Source organism: Artemia sp. Qi Xiang Cuo, chromosome 5 (assembly GCF_049724085.1).
Source record: "Artemia sp. Qi Xiang Cuo chromosome 5, ASM4972408v1, whole genome shotgun sequence".
Lineage (NCBI taxonomy): Eukaryota > Metazoa > Arthropoda > Branchiopoda > Anostraca > Artemiidae > Artemia > Artemia sp. Qi Xiang Cuo.
The window spans coordinates 40,627,939-40,648,571 of NC_142798.1; the positions used below are offsets into that span (position 1 = coordinate 40,627,939).

Consider the following 20,633-nt stretch of genomic DNA (forward strand, 5'->3'; position numbering starts at 1 on the left):
TTCTAAAAGGCTGCAGAAAAAGCAAATAAATTTCAAAGATACAAAAAACTAAGGAAAAAAAATTTTTCTTTAGTTTACGGCTGCAACGTCGAACGATCAGTAGGTCAAATGTATCATAAGCGAGAAAAACTAGCCTCCTTGAGCATGGAAAGTTTCGATCACACTGGTTATTGAATAATTGTCAGAATAAGTATATTAGTCAAATTGTGGAGGTCTGTGTACAACTACTATAGTATAAAAGTTATTATCCTTATACTAGCCACATCATTAACACTTATCTAGCCAGTTGCTCCCACTTAACGACTTAAAAGTTACTTCATATAACTATGATTTGCTGAATATAAGTCACTAACATTGCTATTAGGCGTGAGATTTCACTCAAGAAACTGATGTTTTAGTCACTAACGCGTACTTTGTACTCAATAACATAAGATCAATAACGTAAATACAAATGCAGAAAATGACAAAAAGAGAAGGATGAGCTAAGAAAATGACAAAAAGAGAAGGATAATACTAATAAGGAAGGAAAGGATGAGATGGTATTACTTTAGCAATCTTACCATGCATGGCATACTTTTCGTTGGCCATTAATGCACTCAAAGCCCAAAATGCATCTTCTTCATTCATATACATTAGCAAAAGTGCAGCAATTTGAGACATACCCTGACAGTAACCAATCTAAAAATAAAAAGAAACGAAACGAAAATAAATAGAGTAATCGACATTAATGACAATCATTTATTAAAAGTCAGATATCAGGTGGATTTTCACCCATGACCTGCTGCGCGCTAAACAATAGTCCCAATCAACTAGACCGTGGTACTGATGTTAAAAGAATGAGATATTTATTCAGCTTAATAGAGTCGAAACTCCAAAAATATAGCCTCTTAATTATGGGATTCGATTTCTTTAAAAGCAGCAACAAGCGTAAGTCACTAAGAAAAAAGGAAATTAAGTACACACCATGAATTCTTTGGAGTTATTAAATAAACAAAACAAGTTTTTTTTAACTGAAAGTAAGGAGCGACGTTAAAACTTAAAACGAACATAAATTATTTCGTATATGAAAGGGGCTGTCCCCTCCTCAAGGCCTCGCTCTTTACGCTAAAGTTTTTTATTGTTTGAAAAAATAGAGTTGTGGGAAAGTCAAACTTTAGCGTAAAGAGCGAGGCGTTGAGGAGGGGGCAGCCCCTTTTCATATAAGGAATAATTTCTGTTCGTTTTAAGTTTTAACGTCTCTCTTTACTTTCAGTTAAAAAAAAACTTTTTTTTATTTAATTTTTGAACGTTTTTGAATAAATGCAGGTTTTGATTTGGGCTCACAGTACATGAATAATCAACAAAAAATTTGCATACTGATTTTACTTTTATTTGGCTAAATAGGTTTCTCGAAAGTTGGATAATTTCATTTACGAACGTTTTTATTAGTAAATAATATACGTAACATACGAGTTAACTTACATAACAAACTTACTATATTCGTTTGTTACTATTGCGTATACCAAGGGGATCGCCCCCTAGTAAATACTTTATTCTTTACGCTAAAATTTAAATTCTTTTCCAATTTTTTAAGAATGACCCTTTAATCTCAAAGGCCTTTAATTAGAATAAATAGCTCTTATGAAAGCATTAAAAAAAACTTTAGCGTAAAGAGCGAGGTATTGACTAGGGGGCAAACCCAATCATATATGTGATAACTTCTGTTCGTTTTCAGTTTTGAAGTACTCCTTACTTTCAGTTGAAAAACGTGTTTTTTTATGTAGTTTCTGATCTTCTTTTTAAATAATGCTGGGATATCCGGCGCCCCCTTCATAGCAATATCCCTTCCCACATGAAAACTTCCTCCGTGTAAAGATCCTCCCACATAACCCCCGCCCCCCCCCCCCATTACCAGAAAAAATCCCCCTGAAAACGTCTGTATACTTCCCAATAACCAATACCATATGTTAACATTGGGTAAAGTTCATAACTTTCAGCCCTCCCCCCCGGGAACTTCGGCGGATTAAGTCATCCTAAAAGACATATTTATCATATTTTCGACCATGCTGAAAATAATGGCTATATTAAAATTTTGATCGGATGACTTTGGGAAAAAAGAGCGTGGGACGGGGTCTAGGTGCCCTCCATTTTTTTGGTCACTTAAAAAGGGCACTAGAAATTTTAATTTCCGTTTCAATGAGCCCTCCCAAGATACTCTAGGACAACTGGGTCGATACGATCACCCTGGAAAAAACAACAACAAAAAACAAATAAACACGCATCCATGATCTTTCTTCAGGAAAAAAATACAAAATTCCACATTTTTGCAGATGGGAGCTTGAAACCTCTACAGTAGGGTTCTATAATACGCTGAATCTGATGGTGCGATTTTAATTAAGGTTCTATAACTTTTATGGGGCCTTTCCCCCTTTTTTTCGAAAATCAGTCAAATTTTATCAGGCGCGTAACTTATAATGGGTAGGACTAAACTTGATGAAACTCATATATTTGAAATCAGCATTAAAATCTGATTCTTTTGATGAATTTATTGGTATCAAAATCCGTTATTTAGAGCTTCGGTTACTATTGACCCGAGTCCCTCTTTACTTACAGTTCGTGGACAAACTAATTAAAGAATCAATTTTAATAAGGACACTTTATTGCAGGGAAGAGATGAGCCGATAGCCCCCCTCCGACACCGTAAGACCAAAAACGTCCATACCACTGCAAAACCAAAAATAAATAAAAGTTCAAATTACTGAATATTTAAAATGAATACACTTGTCTGACAAAAGACCTTATTTAAAATTACGCTTTTGTCTTCAATGCAGATTCTCCCCCAACCCACAAAAAAGTTTCACAGCTACCCTAGAGAGATACCACATTTAAGACATAAGTAAACCTTGGACTAGTTGGACATGGTATAAAAGCATTCATTAAAAGACAGAAACAAAAATACAACAACAATGAATATTTATTCTTGTAGAAAAAGAATAAGGGAAGATCCCCGATTTTCATGTGACTGACTAATATCCGTTTTAAACGTTTTTTATTTACTATGCCGAGGGCTTCAAATTTAGTTATTGTCACCATACTTTTTCGATAAAGATATGGTCAATTTTTCAACTAATGGATAAACTTAAAAAAAAAAAAAAAAAAAAAATGAAAACTCTAATTTTTATTTCTAATAAAAACCACCCCCGCATGTTAAAAACTATACAAACACTCATGCTAATACACTGATATTTTTTAGGAGAAGAGCAGCCTACAATTATATATTCTGAAACGAAGTAGCCAAAATAACTTTTTTCTATGGAACAACCCCTGTGACTTTTCTATGAAAAACATTAAAAACAAAAAATAAAACAAACTCTGTTTCGGGTTCCACACTGGTGGAATCTGTTTCGGGTAAGTGATTTAATACTATTTAACCTCTTTGTTTCACCATAGAGGATGTTAATTCGGTTTTGCCAAAGGAATTGTTTCAAGTCTTTTTGTTGATTTCTTCGTAAAAGATCATTTTTTTCGTTTAGATTTGACTTTGTTTAATATTATAAATAGGTAAAATGCAAGCAAGTTTTCAATGAATTGGAGCAGCTTAAAACAAGCATATTGGATAATATTACCTCTGTGTTATACATTGAATAGGCAGCGAGTACATGAAAGAGAGCCTGTTGCTTTGTGTCGTATCTAAGCCGAAACATGATGTGGTCTCGATATGTTCTAACAACATCCAAATCTATCTGTCTTATGTCCGGAGACCATAGCCTTCCTTTTTCTTTCATCTCCTAAGAAATACAATCAATTATTTTATTAAAAAGAGATCCAACACCTAAGAAGAGGGGATGATATGTATTTTAACTAAATCATTTATATAAACGACAGTTCTGAGTGAATCTTGTAATTACAAGTGTATCAGCTTGATTTAGGTGGGAAGCAAATTGCTTAGAAGGATAAGGCTTGCTAGACTAAGAGATACTGTAGATGAAGTTTTTACTCGATTTATCGAGAACCCATCAGACACAACAATGAAATGACGGAACAAGGAAGAAAAAAAACAATACAAAAGGCAGGCAAAGACATATGAATAAGAAACACTACATAATACTATACACGCGGCATAAAAAAAACAATAGTCTGGAAAGGGAAGGGAGTGTGTTGATCAGATTTCATACTAGATTAATAGGCGTCATTCATAAACAAGTATTTTGTCCCCTGGCTCATATCAGCTGCATTCATACCTAAGAACTGAGATTTTCTACGATTTTTCTTTTGGTTGTTATACAATTATTAATATTTTTTCGCTGCGTAAATTCTCTCGTTTGCTGTCACATTGAATCGTAACAGGAAACAAGTGGAGCTTTTATTATTTATTAACTGAAAAAAAAACTTCCCGAAATATAAGTTTTTCAAAGAAAAGTAAAGGCCATTTTAAAATTAAGCTCAGCAGATAAAAGTACCTGTTAAAAGTCAAACTCAAAACGACCAGAAATTCCTATTAAAGAATAAATGAAACTCAAAACGAACAGAAATTAAATAAACAATCATAGCAAAAACATACAGCAAGTAATGATATATGATATGATATATTTATTTAATTAACTTTAACAAAAAGTTTAAATACAAAAATCAATATGATTCACCCAAAACCAAACGGTTGACGTGGGGTGAAACAGGAAAAAAAAAATAAAAAAATACATACATATAACGTCATTTAAATTCACTTTAATAAGAAAGAAAGAAAAAAAGAGAGAAAATATAAATGAATAAATAGATCTTAAAGCGAGTAATGCTTCGATTGAATATGAAAATCAAGCTTAAGACGAAAAAAAATATTTTCCTATTGAAGTACAAATGAAACTTAAAACGAACAGAAATTAAATAATCAATCAATGCAAACAAACATACAATAGATATTAACGTAAATTAATAAATAAATCTTAAAACGAGTGAAACTTAAATTGAATATGCAAATCAAGCTTGAAACGAACAAAGATCACCACAAACAAGAGTTTGGGTATGACCTCCTTCTCTCACTGTAGAAGTCTAAAGCGTACTGCGTCATTGGCGCTTTACTGAAAACAAATTTTATGACAAATATTTTCTTCTGTACTTAATATTGAAAATAAACATTAAAATTATAGTAACATTTTGAACTGATGAGCTTTCAGCAATTAATATCATTATGCGTCAAATATTCAGTTTAATTTATTAGCTCTTTTTAAAGTTGTTAAAGACGAATACAGTTTGACTACAAACAAGTGTTTGGATACTGCCTCCTTTCCTAGCTATAAATAAAAACCAAAACCCTACTGCGTCATTGGCGCTTAACTGAAAACGGATTATATTAGAAATATTTTCTTTTCCAGTTCTTACAGCATTGAAAATAAAAATACAATTACAGTGAAATAAATTCTTGAACTCTTTGTACAGGCCAATGAGCCTTTGGGGGAACAATAACATGTAATATTATATGTGTATCTAATGAAGAATAAAACTTATCTTATCTTATGGATCTTTCAACAATTAATATCATTATACATCAAATATTCAATTTGATGTTTTAATATTTTCCAAGACTGTTGAAGAAGCATATAGTTTTCAGTAAAGCGCCAATGGCGCAGTAGGTTTTAGACTTTTACAGTGAGAGAAGGAGGTCATACCTAAACTCTTGTTTGTGGTAATTTTTGTTTGTTTCAAGCTTGATTTGCATATTCAATTTAAGTTTCACTCGTTTTAAGATTTATTTATTAGTTTAGATTATTATTTATTGTATGTATTTTTGCATTTATTGTTTATTTAATTTCTGTTCGTTTTAAGTTTCATTTATACTTTAATAGGAAAATATTTTTTTCGTCTTAAGCTTGATTTTCATATTCAATCCAAGCATTACTCGCTTTAAGGTCTATTTATTCATTTATATTATTACTTGTTGTATGTTTTTGCTATAATTTTTTATTTAATTTCCGTTCGTTTTGGGTTCATTTGTTTTTAATAGTAATTTCTGGTCGTGTTGAGTTTTAATTTCAAAATATATTTGTACCTTCTGAGTTTAATTTTAAAATGGCCTTTACTTTTCTTTGAAAAATTCATTTTTCGGAAAGTTTTTTTTTTAATTAATTTCTGTTCGTTTTGAGTGCAAAAAATTTCAAGTCTTTAAAAATTCCTTATTTCAAAATCAAACTTAAATATCCCTTCTATAAAAACCATATATATCCCCAGAATATAACTTACAACGCCTATCCCTGGGCCCTGGGGGGTTGTGTCGACCCTGGAGTTTTAATATCTGATGGTTGAACTATTTTTAACAAAATGGTCACCTGAAATTTTTATCGGTTGGGTTTATCCATCCGATACGCCAAAAGGCATGGAGGGCGGAAGGGGATAGTTGTCCTCTGATCTTTTTCACTGTGAGAAAATGATCTACAACTTTTAATTTCCATTCAAATGATCCCTCTCTGAGGTTTATACGAGCATACTTTCCATAAGAACCATACATGCCCCCAGAGCAATACTTACAACGTCTGCCCCGGGCCCTGGGGGGGGGTTTGTGTCGACACAGGAATTTTTCTTTTCCCGTCTTTGAACTATTTTTAACGGAACGCCCATACGTAAATGAGCCTTTGTTGTATGATCTTTGAACTATTTTTCACAAAATGGATACCTAAATTTCTTTATCATATATATTCGGGGAAAAAGGGCTTGGGGGGGGTGGTGGCCACTTTTGACTCTTAAAAAGGGCACTAGCACTCTCGATTTCCAATCGAATGAGCCCCCTTTGAAGTTTATACGACGACCCCTTCTATATGAAGTGCCTCTGGGAAAAAAATAAATGGAATGTGGGGGGAGGCTAGCTGTCCTCCAATCACTTTTGACTCTTAAAAAGTGAATTACAAGTTCCAATCAAATGATCCCTCTAGGAAGTTTATACGAGCATCCCTTCCATAACAACCATATATGCCCCCAGGGCATAACTTACAACGCCTACCCCCAGGCCCTGGGGGGCAGTGTCGACACCGGAGTTTTTTTTTTTATAAGAACTTTGAACTACTTTAACATACTATCTATCTCAAAATTTTTATCTGATGCATTTAGGGCATGGAGGAGGGGGGGCTAGTTGCCCTCCGATCTCTTTTGACTCTTAAAAAGTGAACAAGAGCTTTCAATTTCCAATCAAATGAGCCCTCTCCGAAGTTTATAGAAGCATCCCTTCCATAAGAACCATATATGCATCTACATCATTACTCATAACGTCTGCCTCCGGGCCCTGGCGGGTTCGGTCGACACAGGAGTTTTTCTTATCTGACCTTTGAACTATTTTTAATGGAATGGCTATTTTAAAAATTTTATCGGATGGGCTTGGGGAAAAAGGGTGTTTGTGTGGGGGAGGGGGGGGGCTAGTTGCCCTCGGATATCTTTTGACTCTTAAAAATTCAACTAGAACTTTCAATTTCCCATCAAAAGAACCCCCTTTGAAGTTTATACGAGCATCTCTTTCATAAGAACCAAATACGCCCCCAGGACAACACTTACAACGGCTCTGGGGGGAGTTTTTGTTATCTAATTTTGAACAATTTCCAAAACACTGGCTATCTCAAAATTTGTGGCGGACGGGTTTGGGGAAAAAAGAGCGTGGGGGGGGGGGGCTAGGTTAACTCCCTTGACATTTCAAAAGTGAACTAGAACTTTCAATTTCCAATCAAAAGAGCCCTCTGTGAAGTTTATACGAGCACCCCTTTCATAAGAACCATACATGCCCCTAGGGCATAACTTAGAACGCCTTCCCTTTTGCCCTGGGGGGTTTTATTGACACGGAATTTTTTCTTATCTGACCTTTGAACTATTTTTAACAAGATGTCTATTTCAAAATTTTCATCAGATGGGTTTTGAAAAAGAAGGCCTTGAGGGGGGGGGGCTAGCTGCCCTCGGATCTCTTTTGACTATTAAAAAGCCAGCCCAAACTTTCAATTTCCAATCAAATGATTCCTCTCTGAAGTTTATACAAGCACCCCTTTCATACAAACAATATATACCGCAGGGCATAACTTACAACGCCTGCCCCCGGGCCTTGAGGGGTTGTGACGACACCTGAGTTTTGTTATCTGATTTTTGAACAATTTTTAACTTAATGGGTATCTCAAACGTTTTATTGGATGTATTTGGGGAAAAATGTGCGTGGAGGAGGGGGCTAGTTGCCCTCCAATCTCTTTTGACTCTAGAAAATTTAATTATAACTTTCAATTTCCAAACAATTAAGGCATCTCTGAATTTTTTACAAGCATCCCTTCAATAAGAACCATATATTCCCCCAGGGCATAACTTACAACACCTGCCCTTGGGCCCTGGGGGGCTGTGTCGACCCCAGAGTTTTCGTTATATGGTCTTAGAAATATTTTAAAAAAAGGCTATCTAAAAGTTCTTATCGGATGAGTTTGAGTAAAAAAGGGCGTAAAGGGGGGGGGGGTGCTAAGTGCCCTCCAATATCTTTTGATTCTTAAAAATTGAACTAGAATTTTCAATTTCTAATCAAATGAGCCCTCTTTGAAGTTAATACGAGCATCCCTACAATAAGACCCATTTATGCCCCCAGGGCATAACTTAAAACGCCTGCCCCCGGGCCCTGGGGGCTTGTGTCAACACCGGAATTTTTGTACATGATCTTTGAACTTTTTTAAAAAAACACCTATCTTAAAATTTTTATTGGATGCGTTTGTGAAAAAAAAGTTTGGGGGGGGGGGAGAGAGCTAGTTACCAAACCAAATCTTTTTACAATTGAAATTGGAACTAGACCTTTTAATTTCAAATCAAATGAGCCCTCTCTAAAGTTTATACGAGCATTCCTTCCATAAGAACCATATATGCCCCCAGGGCATAACTTATAACCCTTGCCCCTGAAGACTGTGGGGGGAGTGTCCTGCTCAAACATATAATTTCCAGAACTTTCAACTACGTTGAACAATATGGCTATATCAATATTTTGATTGGATGTGTTTGGGGAAATGGTGAAAGTGGAAGGAGTGTAAGTAGCCTTTGAATAACTTTCGAGGATTAGAAAAGAAAATAGCACTTTCATTTTACAATCGAATGAGTTTTTTCTAAATTTTAAACGACAACGCTGTATATAGAAAACCTTACGTGTCTCAAGGGCCTAACTTACAACCCTTGCCCTGAGGGCTGTGGGGGAGTTGTCATCCTCAAAGACCTAATTTACAGAACTTAAAACTACGTTAAATAAAATGGTTATCTCAAAATTTTGATTGGATGTATTATGGGAAAAGGTGGGCGTGAGAGGGGGGTTAGTTGCCCTCCAATCACTTTCGACTATTAAAAAGGGCACTAGCCCTCTGCATTTCCAATCGAATGAGCGTTTTTTGAAGTTTCTACGACAACGACGTCTATAAAAACCTTATATGCCCCCAGGGCATAACTTAAAATTCTTTCCCCGATGGTTTTAGGGTATTGTCAACATAAAAGGCAAATTTGCTATATGTAAATGAAAAAAATGGCTATCTCAAAATTTTGATTGGATGTGTTTGGTGGAATGATGGGCGTGGGGGGGGGGGGCTAGTTGCCCTCCAATCACTTTCGACTATTAAAAAGGGCACTAGTCCTTTGAATTTACAATCGAATGAGCCTTTTTTGAAGTTTCTACGACCGCGCCTTCTATAAAAACCTTGTGTACCCCAGGGTATAACCTTATATGCCCCCAGGGCATAACTTAAAGCCCTTTCCCTGAGGGTTGTGGGGGAGTGTCCTCCTCAAAACATATTTTCTAACTGGAAATTAACTACGCTGAACAAAATGGTATCTCAAAATTTTGATTGGATGTGTTTGGGAAAATGATGGGCGTGGGGGCTAGTTGCCCTCCAATCACTTTTGCCTATTGAAAAGGGCACTAGCCCTTTGAATTTCCAATCGAATGAGCCTGTTTTGAAGTTTTAACGACAACGCCTTCTATAAAAAGCCTTATATGCCCCCAGGGCATAACTTAAAACCCTTGCCCTGAGGGTTTTGGAGGAGTGTCCTCCTCAAAAAACTATTTTATATCCGGAAATCAACAACGCTGAGCAAAATGGCTATCTCAAAATTTTGTTTGGATGTGTTTGGGGTAACGATTGGCGTGGGGGGGGGGCTAGTTGCCCTCCAATCACTTTCGCCTATTAAAAAGGGCACTAGCTCTTTTAAATTACAATCGAATGAGCCGGTTTTGAAGTTTATACGACAACGCCTTCTATAAAAACCTTATATGCCCCCCCCCGGGCATAACTTACAACCCTTGCCCTGAGGGTTGTTGGGAGTGTCCTCCTCAAAAAAATATTTTCTGTCTGGAAATCAACTAAGCTGAACAAAATGGCGATCTCAAAAATTTGATTGGCTGTGTTTGGTGGAATGATGGGCGTGAGGGGCTAGTTGCCCTCCAATCAATTTCGACTATTAAAAAGGGCATTAGCACTTTGAATTTCCAATCGAATGAGCCTGTTTTGAAGTTTCTAGGACAACGCCTTCTGTAAAAGCCTTATATGCACCCCAGGACATAAGTTAAAGCCCTTGCCTTGAGGGTTGTGGTGGAATGTCCTACTCAAAAATACATTTTCTATCTAGATATGAACTATACTCAACAATATTTATATCTTAAGATCTTGATTGGGTGTGTTTGGGGATTTATGGCATGGGGGAGGTAGTTGCCCTCCAATCACTTTCGACTATTAAAAAGGACACCAGAACTCTCAATTTCCAATCGAACGAGCCCCCTTTGAAGTTTCTACAACGACCCCTTCCATATGAAGTGCCTCTGGGAAAAAAGAAATAATAAAACATTGCAGCCGTATGGCCTTTACTATAGGCAATGCTATAGCGTTGCCTCTGAAAAGTTGGGCGAGAGAGGGGGGTTAGTTGCCCTCAAATCACTTTTGACTATTAAAAAGGGCACTAGCCCTTTGAATTTCCAATCGAATGAGCCTTTTTTGAAGTTTCTACGACAATGCCTTCTATAAAAACCTTATATGCCCCCATGGCATAAGCTAAAACCCGTGGCTTGAGGGTTGTGGGGGATTGTCCTCCGCAAGAACCTATTTTCTATCTGGAAATAAATTCCGCTTAAAAAATGGAATCTCTCAAGATTTTTATGGTTTGTGTTGCGTAGAAGGATGGGCGTGGGGGAGGGGGAATTGTTGCCTTTCCCTCACTTTCGACTATTGAAAAGAGCACTAGACCTTTGAATTTCCAATCTAATGAGCCCTTTTCCAAGTTTCCACGACAACGCCTTCTATAAAACCTTATATGCCCCCAGGGCATAACTTAAAGCCCTGTCCCTGAGGGTTGTGGGGGAGTGTCCTCCTCAAAACATATTTTCTAACTGGAAATTAACTACGCTGAACAAAATGGTATCTCAAAATTTTGATTGGATGTGTTTGGGAAAATGATGGGCGTGGGGGGCTAGTTGCCCTCCAATCACTTTTGCCTATTAAAAAGGGAACTAGCCCTTTGAATTTCCAATCGAATGAGCCTGTTTTGAAGTTTTAACGACAACGCCTTCTATAAAAAGCCTTATATGCCCCCAGGGCATAACTTAAAACCCTTGCCCTGAGGGTTTTGGGGGAGTGTCCTCCTCAAAACCCTATTTTATATCCGGAAATCAACTACGCTGAGCAAAATGGCTATCTCAAAATTTTGTTTGGATGTGTTTGGGGTAACGATTGGCGTGGGGGGGGGGGGCTTGTTGCCCCCCAATCACTTTCGACTATTAAAAAGGGTACTAGCCCTTCGAATTTCCAATCGAATGAGCCTGTTTAGAAGTTTCTACGACAACGCCTTCTATAAAAGCCTTATATGCCCCCCCGGGCATAACTTAAAACCCTTGCCCTGAGGGTTGTGGTGGAGTGTTCTCCTCAAAAACACATTTTCTATCTGGAAATCAACTACGCTGAACAAAATGGCTATCTCAAGATTTTGATTGGATGTGTTTGGGGGAATGATGGGCGTGGGGGGCTAGTTGCCCTCCAATCATTTTCGACTATTAAAAAGGGCACTAGCACTTTGAATTTCCAATCGAATGAGCCTGTTTTGAAGTTTCTACGACAACGCCTTCTATAAAAACCTTATATGCACCCCAGGGCATAACATAAAGCCCTTGCCCTAAGGGTTGTGAGGGAGTGTCCTCCTCAAAAAAATATTTTCTATAAAGATATGAACTACACTGAACAAAATGGCTATCTTAAAATTTTGATTGGGTGTGTTTGGGCGAGTGATGGCATGGGGGAGGTAGTTGCCCTCCAATCACTTTCGACTATTAAAAGGGCACCAGAACTTTCAATTTCCAATCAAATGAGCCCCCTTTGAAGTTTCTACGACGACCCCTTCCATATGAAGTGCCTCTGGGGAAAAATAAATAATAAAACATTGCAGCCGTATGGCCTTTACTATAGGCAACGCTATAGCGTTGCCTCTGAAAAGTTGGGCGAGAGAGGGGGGTTAGTTGCCCTCAAATCACTTTTGACTATTAAAAAGGGCACTAGCCCTTTGAATTTCCAATCGAATGAGCCTTTTTTGAAGTTTCTACGACAATGCCTTCTATGAAAACCTTATATGCCCCCAGGGCATACGGTAACTTAAAACCCTTGCCTTGAGGGTTGCAGGGGAGTTTCCTCCTCAAAAATATATTTTCTATCTTGAAATCAACTACGCTGAACAAAATGGCTATCTAAAAATTTTGATTGTATGTGTTTGGGGGAATGACGGGCGTGGGGGAGGGGGGCTAGTTGCCCTCCAATCACTTTCGACTATTGAAAAGGGCACTAGCACTTTGAATTTCCAATCGAATGAGCCTTTTTTGAAGTTTCTACGACAACGCCCTCTATAAGACCTTATATGCCCCCAGGGCATAACTTAAAGCCCTTTCCCTGAGGGTTGTGGGGGAGTGTCCTCCTCAAAACATATTTTCTAACTGGAAATTAACTACGCTGAACAAAATGGTATCTCAAAATTTTGATTGGATGTGTTTGGGAAAATGATGGGCGTGGGGGGCTAGTTGCCCTCCAATCACTTTCGACTATTGAAAAGGGCACTAGCCCTTTGAATTTCCAATCGAATGAGCCTTTTTTGAAGTTTCTACGACAACGCCTTCTACAAAAACCTTATATGCCCCCAGGCATAACTTAAGACCCTTGCCCTTAGGGTTGTGGGGGAGCGTCCTCCTCAAAAATATATTTTCTATGTGGAAATCAACTACGCCGAACAAAATGGTTATCTAAAACTTTTGATTGGATGTGTGCGGGAATGATGGGCAGGGGGGGGGGGACTAGTTGCCCTCCAATCACTTTCGACTATTAGAAAGGGAAGTAGAACTCTCGATTTCCAATCGAATAAGCCCCCTTTGAAGTTTCTACGACGACCCCTTCCATATGAAGTGCCTCTGGGAAAAAAATGATAAAAATAAATAGTAAAACATTGGAGCCGTATGGCCTTACATTGGAGCCGTATGTTACAACCAACGGTTGTAACACTCAGTTTATCTGCATGGGATCGTCAAGCAACATATCAATCAATATGGTGGTTCAACCATGATGTTTAATAGAGCTACTGAACAAATATAGGCTAGTTGGAACATGTAAAATTAAGCAATAAAAGTGATACAGTTTGTAAAAAGAAGATAATGAGGATTCAATTGACATGTCAATAGTCAAATAAAGGGATAAATATAACAGAATAGGATAGCCTATACGGTCTGTCTAAAAAGAACCTCTTGTAGGTAAGTCACTTGACAAACAATTTGAAGTGTTTAATCTCGAATAATTTTAATAATAGCCGTATTAATGCACAGCTTAGGTTTATGGCAGTGTTTGTCTTTTGCTACAGCAACAAGAAACCTTAAAATTTCTAGAGCTGTATGATAATATATTTTTTTTCACTCATTTCGTGCTAATTTTTCACACATGTTCCTTACTTTTAAACTTGGTGCCCGCTAAGCCTAAAACTACATAATTGCATATGGAAGTCTTTTTCATAAAAAACTGTGTTCCTAGGTTTTCCTAATTTTTGAGACGTATATGGTTGTGTAAGTTTTCACTTAACCAATTTAAAGAATCGGATTCTATATTTAGTGTCCTTGGTGCCCTAAAATTCAAGATTTCATTTTAGCGTCTGTTTTGTATAAACGATTCTTGATGCATTCATCGGCGAGGGAGAGGTACAAAGCCCTTCATAGAAGCCCATTGTCCCTCCTTTTAGAGGACTTCCCTCCTTTTAGGGAAGTCCTCTAATTTTTCCGACATAAAAAACCGACACAGATTTCCTCCCTTCACAGCCAACCTGTTTTACGATCAGGTTCCTTTCTTTTCTATCAATTAAAGGTCTCTCTTGTTTCTCAATATAGGTGGTCCTTTAAGCGTTGATGAGCCCAACAGTGATTGTAAGAAATGGGTGAAATTCAATGTAACACTTCCAATCAGATATTGAAAGGATACTTTGGGAGATAAAACCCCTTATTAATCAAACCTTCGAATGTAGACAACGCATTTTTAATTGATCCAAGTTTCATAGTGTGCTCTGAAGGGTGAATAATTACAAAAAGAAAGAAAAGGTGGTTTCGTTTCTAAGCCTGTCTCTAAGTGGTTTCGTGCTTCTGAAATTATCTAACTTGAAATTTAATTTCCAGCTTTTCTAGAGTTCTACATTCAAATGTAACCAAGACAGGCCAGCAGAAATGAGTGAGGAATAGTTGTATATGAGACGCATAAAGGACTAATGGTGGACTCCCTGAGAGAGACCAGTGGCTTGCGTAAATGGCCTGAAAATCCAAACTTTGAAGAGGAGTGTTGCTTTTATGGCCGTGAAGCCTCTGTTATCGACTTCACGCCAACGGTTCACTAACAACCAACAGTTGACAATGAAACTATCGAAATCTATGCCATGCGGTTGCTTAAAGCCATGTTGAAAAGGATACCTAAAACAGAAAGTGAAATTCATATCATGGGTTACATGTAAGACGGATTGCTTATCTCTGAGGGACTGCATTGGGTGTTACGTGGCCGTTGCCAAAGCCCATTCCTTCACGACGGGCTCAAAAATTGGAAACAGGAAATAGATTGCTGCAAAAACAAAGAACTAAGGAAATTTCATGAGAGCAATTTGTAAAACATGGGAACCAAATGGATTTGACAACAAAAGCAGCTTGAGTACAGCGGGCACCTTGCGTGTATGGCTGTCTCGAGGATATGAATACAGGATGAAAGCTGGTATGTTTAAGTCATAATGTTGATTCGCTCAGTTTTGAGAAACTTCTGTACAGCACCTATTAGGAAACCAACACTAGAATGGCGCTTCACGTTACCTTTTGCCTTAGAAAAGGCTTTGAAAGGGTGACTGTTTGTGCTAACGATAAAAATGTTGTGATACTAGTGGATCCATTCCCTCGCGTCCTTAAAATTTTTCCTGGGGAGAATGCTAAGCCTCAACTCCTTGTAAAGTATCCAAAGTATCACGTCCCGATTAATATTTTGTTTTAGAGAACAAAGAAGCAATGCTGAACTTCATGGTGTTCACTCATTGCATTTAGGGGTGTGACACAATGAGTTGCTTTTTTGTCGAAGGCAAACAAACATTCTTTCCGTAAGCTAAGAAGATCAGCCTCCAAGCTGAGAACCTTGACATTGTGGGAGCTACTTGATTCATAGCAACCTTAAAATAATTCCCATACATCGGCGATACAGAAGCACCAGTAATTTTCCCTAGGAGTATTGTTTTAGGTCCAAATATGGAATGCAACCAGCTGGATAATTACAGCGGGAAATAGAATTCAACCCCCGCCACAGACTATGGTTTATTACAGCAAAATTTAGGGATGCAGCACCTCCCCCCCCCCACCCCCTCGTTCAACATTCAAGGAGTTCTACACTCGGGATATGCAATGAGCAAAATGAGTCCTAATACCAAAGATGGAAGCGACTATAAGAGACACGGAAACAAAATGTTTCATATTGTTGAGTGCCTTGTCAAATGTGAACTCACTAAATGCAACAATTTCGTGCAAAAACTCCCAATTCTGAGCTTGAAAAGCAAGGAATTTAGATCTAAACTACATCTCTTAAAATATAATGCCGAACACCAACTCATTGACAGAACATTTGAAAACGCTCTTTATTTTAAAAAGACTGAAAAATGCTCACAACTTAGTAGGCTACGGAAAATAGCCGAGATGGCAGAGACTTTCCCTGTGGCATCACCTAAGGGAGAAAGAATGCTCAGCAAGCTCAAGGTATAAAAAAATGGTCTTAGGTACACGACGAAGAAGGAACGACCTGATTACCTTGCCTGTGAAAGTAATATTTTGAGCCAGTACGACTTGTCTCAAATAGCTCATAAGTGAGAAGGAATGAAAACTTGGTAAATTTCTATCAGTTTATGACTCTATACATACTATGCTAATTATAGATATAGTTTGTTTAATGACCCATCATTGTTTATTTTTTTTTGGTAAAATTTGGTTAAAATGAGGTAGAGATTCAATTAAATCTGAGACCCCCCCCCCCCAAAAAAAAAATTGAAAAAAAGGATCGAGATGCCCTTGCCTATAGTGAAAATGTTTTTCTATTATTTTAGGTGCATTACATTCTAAATTAAAGATCCTCAATAACTTTTTTATGATTATTATTATTGTCCCTTATTTAAAATTTTGCATACTACTTGGCCAACAGTCTCCAAAATATGTTTTTAAAACAAAAAGATATGCCCTGCAGTCATGGGAGCCTACTGCCAACTGTTTAACCTTTTCCTTTAGAAGATTTTTGAAAAAAGATGGTCGGATTTGCAGCTTTGACATCACTCTGTGCGTAGTCATAATGCTTTTTGTTCAAGTAGATTGTAGAGCATCGATATCTCCATTATTCCTTGCGATAGTTAGAAGAAACTCATGGTATCATAGGAAGCGCGCTAGCGCTGCCTAAGTTAAGAACGATGTGGGCACAATGTGTTTTTTTTTTGTTTTTTTTTTATCCATTTGCCCATCATTCCCCCAAAAAAATCCAATCATAATTTTGAGAAAGACATTTTGTTCAGCGTAGTTGATTTCCAGATAGAAAATATCTTTTTGAGGAGGACACTCCCTCAAAACCCTCGGGTCAAGGGTTTTAAGTTATGTCCTGAGGGCAAATAAGATCAATGTTGACACAATGTACAGTTTATTATTTTCTTTCTTTAAAGCAGGGCACTTCATATAGAAGGTGTCGTCGTAGAGACTTCAAAAGGGGCTCATTCAATTAGAAATCGAGAGTTCTAGTGCCCTTTTTAATAGTTAAAAGTGATTGAAGGGCAACTAGACCCCCCTCCCCTCACGCCAATCATTCCCCCCAAACACATCCAATCGAAATTTTGAGATAGCCATTTTGTTCAGCGTAGTTGATTTCCAGATAGAAAATGTGTTTTTGAGGAGGAACTCCCCCACAACCCTCAGGGCAAGGGTTTTAAATTATGCCCTGGGGGCATATAAGGTTTTTATAGAAGGCGTTGTCGTATACACTTTAAAACAGGCTCATTCAATTGAAAATTTATAGGGCTAAAGCCCTTTTTAATAGTTGAAAGTGATTGGAGGGCACCTAGCCCCCCCCCACGCCAATCGTTACCCCAAACACATCCAAACAAAATTTTGAGATAGCCATTTTGCTCAGCGTAGTTGATTTCCGGATATAAAATAGTTTTTTGAGGAGGACACTCCTCCAAAACCCTCAGGGCAAGGGTTTTAAGTTATGCCCTGGGGGCATATAAGGCTTTTTATAGAAGGCGTTGTCGTAAAAACTTCAAAACAGGCTCATTCGATTGGAAATTCAAAGGGCTCGTGCCATTTTTAATAGTCGAAAGTGATTGGAGGGCAACTACCTCCCCCCACGCCCATCATTCCCCCAAACACATCCAATAAAAATTTCGAGATAGCCATTTTGTTCAGCGTAGTTGATTTCCAGATAGAAAATGCGTATTTGAGGAGGACACTCCCCCACAACCCTCAGGTCAAGGGGTTTAAGTTAAGCCCTGGGGGCATATAAGGTTTTTATAGAAGGCGTTGTCGTAGAAACTTCAAAATAGGCTCATTCGATTGAAAATTCAAAGGGCTAGTGCCCTTTTTAATAGTCGAAAGTGATTGGAGGGCAACTAGACCCCCCCACGCCCATCATTCCCCCAAACACATCCAATCAAAATTGTGAGATAGCCATTTGTTCAGCGTAGGCTAGTTGATTTTCAGATAGAAAATATGTTTTTTAGTAGGACACTCCCCCACAATCCTCAGGGCAAGGGTTTTAAGTTATGCCCTGGGGGAATATACGGTTTTTATAAGAAGATGTTGTCGTAGAGACTTCAAAACAGGCTCATTCGATTGGAAATTCAAAGGGCTAGTTCCCTTCTTAATAGTCGAAAGTGATTGAAGGGGAACTAGCCCCTCCCCAAGCCTATCATTCCCCCAAAGAAATCCAATCAAAACTTTGATATAGCCATTTTGTTCAGCATAGTTGAATTCCAGATAGAAAATATGTTGTTGAGGAGGACACTCCCCAACAGCTCTCAAGGCAAGGGTTTTAAGTTATGTCCTGGGGTATATAAAGTTTTTATAGAAGGCGTTGTCATAAAAACTTCAAAAGGGGCTCATTTGATTGGAAATTCAAAGGGCTAGTGCCCTTTTTAATAGTCGAAAGTGATTGGAGGGCAATTAGCCCCCCCACGGCCATCATTCACCCAAAAACATCCAATAAAAATTTTGAGATAGCCTTTTGTTTAGCGTAGACTAGTTGATTTCCAAATACAAAATGTGTTTTTGAGAAGGACACTCCCCCACAACCCTCAGGGCAAGGATTTTAAGTTATACCGTGGGTGCATATAAGGTTTTTATAGAAGGCGTTGTCGTAGAAACTTCAAAAATGGCTAATTCGATTGGAAATTCAAAGGGCTAGTGCCCTTTTTAATAGTCAAAAGTGATTGGAGGGCAACTAGCCCCTCCCACGCCCCTCCGTCCCCCAAACACATCCAATCAAAATTTTGAGATAGCCATTTCTTTCAGCATAGTTGATTTCCAGATAGAAAATATATTTTTGAGGAGGACACTCCCCCACAACCCTCAGGGCAAGGGTTTTAAGTTATGCCCAGGGGGCATCTAATGTTTTTATAGTGCCCTTTTTAATTGTCTTTTTAGTGCCCTTATAATGTTTTTGTGCCCTTTTTAATTGTCGAAAGTGATTGGAGGGCAATTAGCCCTCTCATTCCCCCAAACACAACCAATAAAAATTTTGAGATAGCCATTTTGTACAGCGTAGTTGATTTACACATAGAAAATATATTTTTGGGGAGGATATTCCGCCACAGCCCTAAGGGCAAGGGTTTTAAGTTATGCCGTGGGGGCATATAAGGTTTTATAGAAGGCGTTGTCGTAGAAACTTCAGAAAAGGGCTCATTCGATTTGAAATTCAAAGGGCTAGTTTCCTTTTTAATAGTCGAAAGTGATCAGTAATATTTTTTGTTGTTCTTGTTGTTTAGACCAGGGCACTTCGCATCGAAGGAGTTGTCGTGGGAAGTTCGAAAGTGGCTCATTCGATTGAAAATAGAAAGGGCTGATGCCCTTTTTAATAGTCAAAAGTGTTTGGAGGGCAACTAATCCCCCTCCCACTCCCACCCTCTCATTTGCCCATTATGTTTAAAAACTAAATGTTACCTTTAGATTAAATTAAAATACACTGTGTTAATACTGATTCTCAATAAGCCATCTCAGCAGTAGACCCCGAAGCCGCGCCAAAAATCGGCGGCGCGCCACCGCAAAAAAACGGCGGCGCGCCGCCGACCTTGCATCAGCGCGCAGACGCCGCCGCTGATTCTATCGGCGGCGGCGTCACGAATACGCCGCCTTTTTTTTCTCTTTTTTGGTTATCGATATCGACCTCCGGGCATCAACCGTCATCCCGGCTAATCTGTTTCTTAAAAACAAATACTGTCATCTTGGGCTCGCCATGTATATCGGTTCATAGGAAAGAGAAGAAGAAATTTTTCTTGAAACAAAAATTCTACCTTCCACTTTAAAATTCTGTTCATTTTTCTTTCTGATTTTTCGGATGAAAAGAGGTAGGTAAAAGAGCATTATGCAATTCAGGATGTTGTCATAGGCAGCGCAATCGAGCTGTCTAAGTAAAGAACAATGTTGGTACAATGTATTATTTAATTTTTTTTTGTTTTTTTTTTGTTTTCCATACCAGGGCAATTCGTATCGAAGGAGTTGTCGTAGAAACTTCAAAAATGGCTCATTCGATTGGAAATTGGAATAACTAGTGCCCTTTTTAATAGTCGAAAGTGATTGGAAGGCAGCTAACATCCCTTCCACGCCCACCCTGTCCCCAAACACATCCAATCAAAATTTTAAGATAGCCATTTTGTTCAGAGTAACTGATTTCCAGAGAGAAAAAATATTTTTTGAGGAGGTTACTCCCCCAAAACCCTTAGGGAAGGGTTTTGTAGTTATGCCCTGGAGGTATATAAGAACGATGTTGGCACAATGTATTATTTATTATTTTTTCCTTTAGACCAGGGCACTTCATATCGAAGAAGTTGTCGTAGAAACTTTGAAAAGGGCTCATTCAATTAGAGATTGGAGTGGTTTGTGCCCTTTTTAATAGTCAAAAATGATTGGA

General features: G+C 38.0%; 1 protein-coding gene across 1 annotated transcript in view; it reads right to left on the bottom strand.

Annotated features, from left to right (window-relative positions):
• Nucleotides 1-20,633, bottom strand: part of LOC148952138 (USP6 N-terminal-like protein) — a 53,739-nt gene that overhangs the window by 13,166 nt on the left and 19,940 nt on the right. The window contains exons 4-5 of the mRNA XM_089089583.1: nucleotides 3,606-3,767; nucleotides 561-678 (exon numbers count right to left, since the gene is read on the bottom strand). Of these exons, the coding sequence (XP_088945709.1) occupies nucleotides 561-678; nucleotides 3,606-3,767 (280 nt within the window). The remainder of the gene's footprint in view (nucleotides 1-560; nucleotides 679-3,605; nucleotides 3,768-20,633) is intronic.